General features: G+C 50.8%; 1 protein-coding gene across 26 annotated transcripts in view; it reads left to right on the top strand.

The window, feature by feature from the left end:
• OTOF (otoferlin) overlaps positions 1-13,260 on the top strand; it is a 108,691-nt gene that overhangs the window by 30,078 nt on the left and 65,353 nt on the right. For 25 of the 26 annotated variants that reach the window (XM_052809657.1, XM_052809655.1, XM_052809653.1 and 22 more), the window contains exons 4-5: positions 7,624-7,723; positions 12,678-12,889. In XM_052809657.1, coding sequence (XP_052665617.1) covers positions 7,624-7,723; positions 12,678-12,889 — 312 coding nt within the window. Of the gene's footprint in view, positions 1-7,623; positions 7,724-12,677; positions 12,890-13,260 lie in introns of those variants that run through there. The other variant, XM_052809676.1, reaches the window with a different exon arrangement.

The following is a 13,260-nucleotide window of genomic DNA, read 5'->3' as shown; positions in this document are numbered from 1 at the left end:
TCATTTAAGCCCCATTGATGGTCCAAAAGATTAGCATCTCCCATGATCACTTCTCTGAGCCGCCAGGCATTGGCCATGTTCCTGTGCTGCCTGGTTTGCATTGCAATAGCTCATTAATTCAGGGAAGACGGTGGGGCAGGCATTTGGGAGAACTGCTCTCCCTCCCCACCATGCCTCCAGGTTGGAGGCTGTGTCGACCAGGAGCCCCCAGATCTCCTCAGCCCTCTTTACAGGTTGAGCAAGGCAGCGCTCGGTGTGTCACCTGGGTTGTAGCCAGGGTGCAGGAGCTCGGAGATGCTGCTTTGGGTTGGGGGGTGTGAGCAAATCCTTCGGTGTTTGCAGCTCTTGGTGTCAGGGGGTGGGAAGGCATCCTGGCAGGGGGATGCATGAAGATGCAATATGGCTGCTCCTGCCTGCCCTACTCCCCCCACCACGATATTCCTGGTTTTCTCTCAGACACTCTGGAGTATGACGAGCGTTGAAAGTTTGCTTAGGTGGGGAGAAGCCAAGGCTGCAGGGATGGGCTGTGTAATGGTTCAGCAAGATAACTCTATTTATTTATTATCTGCCTGTTTGACATCAGATTACAATCCTGATTTCAATTCCAGTTTTGATTTGGGTCTGACCCAGTTTCTCCATCTATCCTAGTGCCCAACACAGACATCACCAGGGTCCTTTTCTGTCCCAAGCCCCCAGGTGGGTTGGCCATGGCCAGGTGAGGAACGTCTCCTCTCCAAACCGCCCTGCAGCTGCCCAGCCCCAGGCTAACCCCTGCCCCTGCATCCCTGCGATGGGTTAGGGATGATGCATTGGCCTGGCTGACCCTGGCAGGCAGCATTCCAGTGTGGATGGGCGAGGGACAGTGCCCAGGCAGCACTTAATTCATTAATTTAGATGGAGCCAACAACTCTGAGTGGTTCAGGAGCAGAGACCGGCTCTCCCTGAGGTCTTTACTGTAATTGCAAGTTGGATCCTCCCTCGGGCAGCTGAGCCTTCAGTCTGATCTCCTCGGCTTTTGCAGCCTGGTAATGGGTTAAAAGCAGTGGCAGCCCTCTGCTTTCCCACCCTACCTTGCGAGGGGTGTCTGGAGGTAGGGACCAAACAGAGATGCCATGATTTGCCTTTTGTCACTTCCCAGGATCTGATGATGGATGGATGGGTGGATGGAGATGCTATCCCACACACACCCAGAGGCTCTCCCTGGCTACAGGAGCCCAGGGAGCAAACAGCATCCAAGGGACACTAGCAGAGAAGAGGGGACAGGACTTCATGGGCTGGAGGATGCTCTTAGCAAAGTCAGACCAAGATGCACAGGCAAAGAGCAAAGTGTGTCATGGGGTATGCAGCAGCCCCAGACTGCCCTGATCCAAGGCTTTGAGCAAGCTCTAAGCACCGAACCAGCCAGGCTGGGTTTGAAACAAGAGATGTTCCTACAGTCTGATAAAATTACGAGTGACCCAGAAAAACACCCTCTCTTTCCATCAGCAGAAATGCCAGGGAAGGGAGCAGGGCACTTGATGAATTATGAAACACTTGGAAAGGAAAGGCTGTGTAGACAAGTGCTGAATATTTAATTCCCTCTTTTTTGGCTCTTGCCTGCCCGGGGAAGTGGGTTGGGAGGGGTCCGAGGAAGGAGCGCCTTGTCCCAAGCCTAACACAGGGACATCTTCCCAATAATTCACACACTTGCAGACAAGCTGGCCCGAGGTCTGTGAGCGGAGCTGGGGAGTGCAGAAGCACATAAGTCAGGCTGAAAGGATTGCAAAGACATGGTGCCAAGAGGACAGTGAAAGGGCCTGCACCTCACCATCTTCTCAGGAGATGGGGGCATCTGCTCTTTGCCTGTTGCCACCGTCCAGGCTGGGGAAAAGCTGCCATGGGGCTAGCACTGGCTCTGACATACCTGCTTTTATCCACTGCCACGGTAGCGACAGTCTGCAATTGCAAGCACTCACAGGCAGTGTGCACCTCCGACTGTAGCTCAGGTGGGGAGAGCATCGACATGCTGGAGATGGATGTGATGTTGCTGGGCTTCTCTAAGGTGACTTTGTCCCAGGCAGAGGCAGCACTGCAGCAGGTCAGAGAAGCAGGAGGTGTCTGGAAAGTCAGTTTGGGGGGGTCAGGAGGGGCCCCTGGCTGCAGCTGGGGCATGTGCTCTCCTGATGGGTCCCTCTGCCTGGGACATCCCCGCTGTCCTATTCTTATGCAGAGATGTTGCCTGACTCTGGGGTCTCCCCCACCAACCCCAGGTCCCCCATCCCACAACCACACTCCTGAGCAAGCACGGGAAGGCTGTGCACAAAACGTCTCTTGGAGATGTTTGCACCCTGTCGACTCCTGGGGTTTCCCCCCACCACCACTCTTTTTGCTATTTATTTTGACAGGGCCAGATCCAGATGCTCTCAGGGAGAGCCACCATATGGGTGTGTGGCTGCTGCCATGCCATAAAGCCTTGAGCACACAAACTGCCACAGCTCTCATACCCCTCCTGGCAAGGCCACAGCAGCTAGACTGGAGAAACACCCCAGTGACTCCTCTTTCTAAGGTGGCATTGATATCAAGACATGACATGTTGTGAGATGGGCTGAACAGCTGCCAGCTGGGGCAGGGGGGCTTCATTAACTGTAAAGCACCAGGGAAATGCACATGCATTGTTGCTGCTATGAAGCAGAGCCACACTCTTTCAGACCAGCCTCTCCTGTGCCCTGTCCCACCACCACCAGCAAGGGGACTTAGAGGACCCAGAAGAGCCCCTCATTCCCCCAGTGTATGCTTTAGGATACCTTTAGGTATTTCCCACAGAATGGAGTTCCTTGGAGGCACCAATTCATTGCAAAGTCTTGTCATGACTCATTTAAGACTTCAGTTGTTTCCTTGGTGAGGTCAGCACCACCAGCCATCATCTGAAACTACTACCACCACCATCAACGAACCCTCAGCTGACTAGTGCCTGGAGCATGCAACCCGCAGGGAGAGGTGGAGGGAGCAGGGCTTGGCTGGTCTGGTGGAGAGGAGACCGAGAGACCACCTAACAGCAGCCTGCAGCTACTTGAAGGGGAGTTGCAGAGATGACAGTAGTGACAGGTGAGGTAACAAGGAGCGACAGGCACAGATTGTGGCTTGAGAGGTTCAGGTTGGATATCAGGAAAATATTATTCCGCAGGAGGGTGGTGCAGCCTCAACAGGTCAGCAGAGAGGTGGGGGATCTCCACCCATGGAGGTTTTTGAAGCTTGGCTAGATGAAGCCATGGCCAAACTCATCTAGAGTTGGTGATGGTCTTGCTCAATGCAGGAGGTCCCTTCCACCCATCGAGTCTGTGATTCAGACATACTGGCCCTTGAACAAAAAGCTCTGTATTCTAGTGCGAGACCCCTCAGAAGAAGTTTCAGCTCTGTGCTGATTTGCTGTTGAATCAGCAGCTGTGAGCGCTGGGCTGCAGCAGATTCCACATGGGAAACAGAGAGATGTTCAGGCAAGGAGAACTGGGTACAGGCACATCCTACCCCCTGCAATTGCAAAAATAAGGCAAGGCAGCTTGAAACCGCTTTAGAGCAGCCTCCTCAGCTTAAATAGAAAGCAGAAGTGCCCAAAGCTGCGGTACTGCAGTCTCACTGGTGTTCATCCTCCATCAGCCTGAGGATACTGAAGTGGAAGGTGGACAGCAGTCTCATGTAAATCAGCTTTTCTAGAGTATTAAATTGATCAAGAAAATTCATTTATCTGTCTGAACCTGGTGAACACACTTCTGGTGTCAGACACATGCCTGGTTTACGGTAGCCAAGCAAGCTACCACACAACAGCTGAGCTTTGAAGAATCTCCGCATACTCATAGCCCACTGCAAAGACAAGCAAAAGCCTACCTCTTCCTCAGTCCCACAGACATCATACCATGTCCCTCGGCAAAGGAGCACACCTTGTCTTGAAACCATGGCTCTTCCCTGAGGGTAACTCAGTAAACTAGAGGAGCTGGGAGGGAGTCTGAGCCCGGGGTAAGTTCTGCAGAGATTGGGCTGGTTCCAGGTCATTTTGCACTTCCCATCACAGTAGTAAGGACTTTCCTCGTAACTGAGGGGTGTTCCCACTTACAGACACATCTGCCATCGCTCTGTCCATGCAAGAAGCTTTCTGTTCCTTCATCATGTCACCCTGGGGCAATATGCACCTGTGGGCCAGAGGTACCTGGGTCCACCTTGATCTAAGAGGAGCAGAGAAGCCACCACCACATCTTAGAGCTGCGTGGCATTTCCAAGGGGATTTATTTTTATGATGTGCCATGAGCAAACAGGTTAAATAATACCAACACCTACAAACATGTAAGAGCAAGAACTGCGTGGTATGTTACCGGCTAAACCTAGCAACCTTCACAGGCAAATCTAACTCATCAGCAACTGTGCTAAAATAACTTGATTTTAGAGCTCAAGCCACAAGAGCATCCCTCCAAACTGACCTGCTGAAATCAAATCCAGCCATAGGCAGAGGACAGCCCTCCAGAGCCCTGCAACAGAGTCTCTGCTCAAATCCGGAGAGATAAAGCACAGACTTCTCTCAAGGAAGCCTTTCCAAAACAAGAGAGCTGCAAACAGCAAATAACATTATTTCACAAATCCTGAAATCCAGGCTGATACAACAGCCTTTTCCCCCAACAAGCCCATCTCAGAGAAGAAGCAGGTCTCCATGGGAGGTGATGATGCATTATTCATTGTGCATGAAGCAATGCAAAGCACACAAAGAAAAGGTGTTCATGTTCAATGCCCAACAGGGCACCTTGGAGATAGAGCTACAGGAGCTCAGTGCTGGGATCCACCTGCGCACAGCACATGGAAGCTGAGGAGGGGAGGTGAAGGTCCTGCAGGGAAGGGCCCTATCCTGCACAGCACACCGTGGCAGGTCTGCCATGGCTCTCCTTTGCTCCTGGAGCATCAAGCACCACCAGCAAGCTACAGCAGGACCCATCAGAGGTTTGTTGGAAAGCAGGACCTCCCTGCTGCTGCTGCAAGACAGACAGAGCTAGATAAGTAGATGAGCAACAGTAAGGTCATTGTTCTGTTTTCCTCAGGGAGTTTATTAATTTCCTCAGGTAGTTTATTATTATGAGTGGTGTACAGTGGGATAACTACACAGCACAGTTTGATTTCTTTGGTCAGAGAAACACCCACAACAATACTGTCTGATCCCCATGCCTGCAGGTGTGTGCACAAGGGGACACAGGGACCATGCAAAGACAGGTCATTTGGGTGGGGAAGTTAAAAAAGAGGGTTGGCAGAGGCAGGACCCAGGCAAATCAAGCCCCAAAGCCAATGAAGACCCCAGGGAGCTGAGCAGGGCTGAGCAGACCCTGCTCTTCCATCCAGCATTGTGCTGCATTTCAGAGGGTGCTTCAAAGCATAAGGGGAAGGCTTAAGGGCTGAGAAAGATAAACCCATCCTCAGCTCTGCCACAGACCGACCTAGGGTAAATCTGCTAACCCTGCTTTTACCTTGGGTCTCCAGGCGCAGCATCGGTTGCTTGTATTACACAGGGGCAGAAGCAGGAGAGGAGCCTTCGCTGTCCCACCACACAGCAAAGGGAGTTCTTGTCTCTGTCTCTGAAACCACATCTCAATAAATCAGCATCGCAGTAAGCAACGCCTTAAGGTTTGCAAGGAAGTAGTTCAATCAGCAGCAGCTTTCTCACTGGCCCCAGCTGGCTGAGCACTGCAGGCATATTCCTGATGTGCCACATAATATCTTCACTGTCATCTGGGATCGCAGCACTGGAGGTGACATGCAAGGCAGATGGGGTAAGGCAGCTCCGCATTCACTGTTTCAGGGCTTTTTCTGCGTCGGGAGTCACTTGTTGATTCATAGCTGGCTCTTCTCAGGCTGGGAAGGTCCCTCTGGTGCCACAGCAGAACATGAAGAACATAAAGCCACAGCTCCTTGACAAGCCATGAGCTGGCAAATAAGTAATGGCTTCTATTAGAGAGCACCAGGCTTCTCCACTCTCTGTGGTATCTACTTGGACCTGTGATTTAACAAATGTGGCTGCTTTCAGTGCACACAGTGCTGCACTCCCTGGCTGGCTGCAGCGAGCCCAGGCAAGAGCCACTAAGAGCAATTCGATGCCTTCATCCTGCTCATCTTGGGGGATTTTAGGTGGTGATCAGGTGCTCGGGGGAGGAATGGCCATGGTGGTTGGAAGGTGTTATATGCCCTCACCTCAGCATTCATCTCAGCCCATGGTGAGAGTCAGCACATGCAGGTCGGGTGGGAGAGATGCGAGTCCTCCTCCTCTGTTCCTGTGCAGAGTCAGGCAGGCTGCTCAGTGCAGCAGTGGGGTTGGAGAAACCAGCTTGTCTTCCACTGAAGGAAAGATCGGAGTGCTGTGCTGTCAGGACCAATAGCATCCAGCACAAGACTGGGAAGAACCTGGGAAGGAGGAAATAGCGTTAAGCCATCGCTCCATGCCTGCTGTAAATGTGTCCCTTCAGCCACAACAAGCCCTTGTGGCTCTGGGACATGTTGTCCTGGCTCAGGTGAGGCTGTCACCAACTCCATGAGGTGTGACAAATACACAGGGACTGAACTTTGGCATGCAGCTTGCCCCACACCCTACCACAGCAATAATTATAGGATCAATGATCATATCAAAAGATCACAGGATAATTCAGACTGGAAGGCATTTCAGGAGATCTCTAGTCCAGCCTAATGCTCCAAGCTGGGTCAGCTTGACCTCACAGCAGTTGGCTCTCGGCTTTTTCCAGTTGGGTCTTGAAATTAATGGTTGGACTTGATGATCTTAAAGGTCCTTTCCATTGATTCTGTGAAAGCCCCCAGGATGCAGACAGCCTAACCTCCCTGGGCCCCTGCTGCATTGCTTGAAGATACCTAGCAGGATGGGAGTGGGTTGGGACAAGGACACAAGCCTCCAGGCATCAGTTATGATTAGACGTCCCTTAGCAGAAGGGAGTCAGTCTTCTCCCCTGAGCAGCTTTCAGACTCACATGCAGCGCCTTCAGGCTACGTCCATGCAAGTAAAATAACCAACATAAGCCCTGTTCTCCAACCCTGGGCCAACCCAGCTGGGCTGTTCGACTCACCCCCCACACAACCAGGCACATCCAAACTGCTCCAGGGATGCCCTGCCCCAGGACAACCCCTCCGGGGGGGGTGGGTTGAGGTCAGGCATGTTGACCTGGGACCTCCCCGTGTCACGTCCAATGTTCTGGTGCAAATGGGTGAGGGACAGTGCCCTGGTTCTTGCCTTGCTCAGTTTACTAATGTAGACATTCAGGATGGAGAAGGCCAGTTTGGGCTCCCTTAGTTGCATCCCAATAATGCAAGAGCAATGGTTCCCAAAGTCTCCTCTTCTTATCCCAACAGTGTTACCTTGTAATGGCTTCTCTCCTGGCTCCTCCTTTGCCCACCATCTCCACTGAGCTGGGGTCACTGGCTGCAGCTGCCAGAGTCCTTGGCCATGCTCTGATCCTGCTTCTCACGGCTACCTCCTCTGAAGGCAAACGGGAAGCAAAACCAGCCACGTGTGCTTGGGCAACTTGGCCAGCAGAGCCCTTTCCCATTAAAAATGAATGCTGGCTGGTGCTCACCACAGCTCACCTGACTTCTCTCTTCTTTTCTCCATAGGCTTATTGGCACTTTCCGGATGGTCCTGCAAAAGGTGGTGGAGGAAGGGCAGGTAGAGGTGACGGACACGCTCATAGACGACAATAATTCAGCCATTCAGGTAGGTCATGAGGAATAAGCAGCCCCTGCTGCCCTCCAGTCTTGGTCCATCTGTCCGTATTTCTGCTGACTCTGTGGGAACAGCGAAGGCAGAGTTATGCACCTGAATCCTCAACCTTTCCTTCATCCCATTACTCTTGGTCTGAAGGACTAAGGCAGCCAGGACTGTCCTGAGGGTGCAGAGCAAAGGCTGGATATTCTGCATGCTGTGAGAAGTTTAGGATGGGGGCAAAGCAGGAACAGATCCAGTTTAACCTGCAAACAGACAGGGTACAATTGCTCATGCCCCACAGCTCAGAAATAGCCTGCAAGTGTCCTGCTGCTGGAGACCCATGGCAGCTCAGAGCACAGCGTGGTCCTCAGATCCCCGCAGAGATGCTGAGCAGCTGCTTTCACCACAGTCCCACGCTGAGCTCGGCTCCCAGTGCTCTCCTGCACCTGAGCAATCCCATGCTGGCTCTGCCCCGGCCAGTAGTATATCAGCTTTAAGCCATGCCAGTAGTACTGGTTGTTTGAAATGCTCAACATTTACCGTATTTGTCTCTGACCTCAACACTGCTTTTATCTGACCCCTGTAGCACGTGAGAAATACCTCATGCAGCAGCTCCCCTGAAGTCTCATTCCTTATACCCCTCTGGGAAAATCAGGATAAGAAATACCACCCGGTCTGGGTCTGCAGCCCTCATCCAGAGCCCCTGATGCCAAGGAAAAGGCTCCCTGTCTGCGGAGCAGCTGCTGTGTAACTCAGTGCATTTCCATCTGGTTAACACATCTCTCAGGAGCTGTTTCCCATGGAGACTGAGTTCTGTAGCACACTTGGAAATACAGCTACTTCTGATCTTCTTGGCTATCAAAACCCTGGTGTTTTAATTAAAAGATGAAAACTCAGCCTCCCCCCTTTTCTTAATCCTTTATAAGCTGCTTCCTATACTCAGCATAAAGGAAAAGTGTAATTGCATGTAACCCTTTGTGCTAACAACAAGCAATTAGCTATGAAAAGATGAGTGGTTTCATTAGGAGGAGAAAGGAGGTGACTTCTCCTGTGGGGGTAGAGGGAATGAAACCAATAAAAGTACAAGGGACACAGTGCTGAGGTGGGAGAAAAAATGGAGGGGGTGCAGACCCGGGGTGCAAAAATAATTTCAGGGTTGGAGAAAACAGCTCCGGCTGTTCTCTTGGTTTATCAGGCTGAGAAGTTGCCTGATTAAAGTCCATAGGACCCACCAAAGGAAGAAAATCCCATATTTTTAAAAAAGAGCCTTCAGTATCACAGAGGGAGAGAGGAAAATCAATGGATGACAATTAAATACCTGCAACTTCTTGATGTTGAAAATGATGAAGTTTTTAGAACAAACCAACCTAGAGGTACCTGGATTGCCTGGTGCCTTGCAGCCTGGCCAGGAGCTTGGTGTAGCTGCATAGAAGGTCAAAGCAAATAGTCTGCTACCCTTCGCCTCTTTATAAGCTGTGTGCTTCTAACTGGAGGCACCTGGAGGAGAAACGACCTGCCCCAGCTGGTGCCTGATGTGCTGGATAACCTGCGCTCATTACCTCCCCTCCGAGGACCTCATGTCTATGTCTCCTCTGTGTCATGGCAGCTCTGCTGGAGTTGTTTTAGTTGGTATCCACAGAGTGCTCTGGAAAGCATAAATACTGACTGTTGTCTATTGCTACAAAATTGGGGCAGCCTGGGCAAGGCAGATTTTACAGGAGTGCAGATCTCCCTTGGATAAGGCAATAAATCCCACCATGTTCTGCACACCACAAGCCATATGGGTGCACATGCACAAATCCTGCATTTCTAGTGCTTGCTGTGAGCAGAAATGCCACGTCCCCCTCTTTCCCCTGCATTTCTGGGACATCATCTTAGCCCCAGGTCACCCCTGTTCAAACCAGAGCTGGGAGGTGAGGGTATGTGTTTGCATTTTGGGCTTTCATCAGGATTTCGAACCCCTTCTCCCATGCAGCATCCATTGCAACTTCAGAGACAAGTCACCTTCATAAATTTCCTCTCCAAACTGCTTGCTCCCAGCCTCTGCTCCAGCAAGAGGATAAATTTGGACTGAGGGAGCCTCGAGAAGAGAGAATCCAGAGGGCAACGCCTGGGACATTTTGCATGGAGAAATGTTAGTGGCAATATAGATCTGGAATAGCTCCTGATGGGCAGCCGTCAGCCCTCCTGGAGAGGTGACCCACTTTCTCCCGTACTCAAAAGATGCTGATTTTTTTAGTAGGCATAGGGGTGGACCACAGCCAGTGAGGGCTGTTGCAGGAGGAGAGAGGACTCAAAAATGATCAGACATATTGAGAAGGCAGAGGTGGGCAGGTATGGAAAGCCACTGCCCATCAGATGAGATGGGATAACTGGCCATCTGCACTCCTTGCCCTTTGAGATGCAAAGAAAAAGGTTTTGCTTGGAAGCAACATGTTCCTCACATTGAGCAAACTCGAAGACAAATCATGTGCAAGGGTTGCAAAAATCACCTCCAGAATTAGGAAAGAAAGCAACATCCGTATGTCCCCTCTTGGCAAGCCTCGCCTCTCTCCACTCCCTCAAACCTGTGATTTTAAAGGCATGTTTCCTCTGCAAAGGCACCTGAGCAAGTCCTGGCATTGCATTATCTCCGGAAGGGCTGCTGGCAAGCACGGCACAGATGCTCAAGGTGCTGTAATGCAGCACAGCTCCATTTTTGCAAGACGCCGAGCTGGCACCAGGGATCCCTCCTGCAGACCGTGCTCCCCGAGGGTCCTACCCCAGCGCAACCATCCCACCTCCAAACCCACCCTGGGGTGACCACACTGCGGACACGTCGGTGCGAAGCATCTCCAGCTCCAGACATCAGCCCCCGGCTCTGGCTGAAGCGAGAGGAGCCTCTTCACTGCTGTCCTTTCTTGGAAAGCAGTTTCCAGGCATAACTTCATCTTTCTGTTATCAAAGGCAAAGGAAGGGTTGAAAATTGTTTTGCCTTTTCTGGGCTGACTGCAAAACATCACTGGCAGCTTCCAGCCAGCCCTAATAAAACTATTGACTTGCCTTAGCAAAGAGATTAAAAGAGCCAGGAACTGTAAAGCCAGGAGGGATATGACGATCATGTTGTCTGGCCTCCTACAAGAGAAGCTCTGGGATGTCTCAGAATTTGTTATTATCTCCAGTGGTGAAAAAAACCCAACCAAATAAGAATGATTTTAAATTGTCCAGTGACAGAGCAATCCACCAGCCCTTTTGTGAATCATTCCTCTCCTTAATTTTCTATACTGTTAAATTGAGAAGTTTTTTTCCAGTGTGAATTTCTCTTGGTTTCAGCTTACACCTACTAATTCCCTTTCAAACAAGTGATGATTTTATTCAGCCCAAACCAAAATCTTTCAGTTTATTACACCCATAATTTTTCATTGCTTTTAAAGGATTTTTCAACTTTTAAATACAGTTTTAAAATGAGATTTCAAAATCAAGTGTTGCACAACAGCATTGAGGTGGTTTGAAAAATGTGAAAAATCAATGTTTCGACATGGCTTTTTGTCTCTCCTTTGCATTTGCTTTTTTAAACAATCCGAAACAGCTTGGTGAGGTCAGCACACTGTGGCAAATCATTTTGATTGACTCAAATTTGTATTTTGCCATATGAAGAATAAAATCAGTCAAAACCTTCCACAAAGCTCTGTTTCCAGCTGGGTTTGAGTCACCCCTTAGCTGTCATTTGCTAAATGTACAGAATCCTTCCAGGCCATATCTTGTATTTTCCAGCCTTTCATCATCCCTTTGACAAGCTGCAGTTGGAGCGAGTGAGGATGCTGTACCTTCTCATAAACACGTAGATGAAAAAAGCAAGATTTTGTAATAAATTTTCCTGCTCTGGCTTGTTAGCCTTTTCGTTTTGTCCTTGCATCCAAAATCGATTGCCTTTGCATCAAATATAACTTATAATTTCTCTGTGGAAGCTGAGTGGAGGTGGAGAATGGTTTTTGCTTTTGCTTTGATCTTTGTAGCAGCTGTTTGCTTTTCAAAATAGATATGTTTTTAGGAGAGAGATTTTTCTGGCTGCTTTGTCCAAAGCAGTGGTTTTACAAGGACTGTGGTCATCAGGGCAAAGGTAGTGCCAGCAGCTCTTTGCAGCAAGATGAACTTGCACATATTTGATTGGATTTTAAATCCAGAGAAATATTTTTGGGGGAAAAAACATTTGGGAGCTCCAACCCTGAATTTGCTGCAGCAGCGAGGTGCAATCTTGGGTAGGTAAGTGGGGAATGACCATGTAGAAGAGGGAGAGGACCTTACTTTTACTTAGTTCATCCAGAAGAAGCTTTAGATGAAGCTTGGACAGACCCAGTACCAGAGCCAGGTCCCTTCCCGTCCCTGAGCCCCAGCCAGGGTGGTCGTGGCCAGGCTGGGAGACCCCCTCCCCAAACCAGGATCCATCCAAACGTTCCCAGGGATGCCCATCCCTTGCCAAATCCTGCCCTGCCTGGGCATGGGATGGGGCCAGGCAGGAGCAAGGCACCATGCACCCGTGGGGCTTGGCAGCCCAGCACTTAACAGCAGGGCACAAATTCTTAACAAGGTGATGCACCACAGGGAAAAACCCACCAACATGACATGGCTTCATCTGCTCATGGTGCCTTCAGCTGCTTGAAGGGTTGGTCTGCTGTTCAGGGCTTTTTATATCTCTCGTATCTGATGTGGCTGGTCTGGGACGCACCAGCAACTCCAAGTGAATCAGGTCCCTGAGCGGGAGGGAGGCTGCAGCACCGTGCCCGAGCTGGGTCGGACCACCTCCTGAAGCCAAAGACCTGCACTCCATCTCATGCACTAGGAAAGAAGAGACTTTGGGGTCAGTAAGGCTCCGAGATCGAGCCAGCTGACACAACAGCTCTTCCTGCCTTTCAGATTTTGCAGGACCTTCCTTCCTCCCTATGCTGCCCTGGGGGGCTGATCGTGTCTTCCTTGTGTGTTGCAGACCAGCATCTCCATAGAGATCAGGTACCAGGCTCTGGACGGGACAGTGGGTGCGTGGAATGACAAGGAGTTCTTGGAGACCCCCAGCATGCACTCAGAAGGGGATGGCAGGTACCCCTTAGAGACAGACAGCCTCCTCTCCAGCCACCGGCAGGGCTCAGACGTCTCTCCAGGCAAATCCAAGCAGCAGTCCGCAGAGAGGAGCTTCAGAAGGTAATGTGAAGCTCAGCACTTGAAATGTGTGATGGCAGCAGGGACGGGGAGGGCTTGGCTTGTCGTGAAAGGGCAGCATTGCCCCAGTGCTCCTCTAAGGTACATCACATCTCCTGGCCCTCAGAAGACCTATTACCGCAGCTCAAGGTGAGGATGGGCTGTAAGCATCCACCCACCGGTGCCAGCAGGTCCCACCACGCCAGCCCAGCACAGAGCTAAGTCTTCCAGCAAGCACTGAGGTTTGTGGCACACGGCAGATGCTAGAGATCAAATGCAATTAGGTACAGATTCAGAGAGTATTAAGGGTCTGGCTGTTGGTCAGGCCTCATATTGGATGGGATTAGAGCCATGCGTGGGGTGTAGAGCCATAT

Source organism: Harpia harpyja, chromosome 15 (assembly GCF_026419915.1).
Source record: "Harpia harpyja isolate bHarHar1 chromosome 15, bHarHar1 primary haplotype, whole genome shotgun sequence".
NCBI lineage: Eukaryota > Metazoa > Chordata > Aves > Accipitriformes > Accipitridae > Harpia > Harpia harpyja.
The sequence above is the reverse complement of the archived record's forward strand: the minus strand, read 5'-3'. Positions and strand labels throughout refer to the sequence as shown.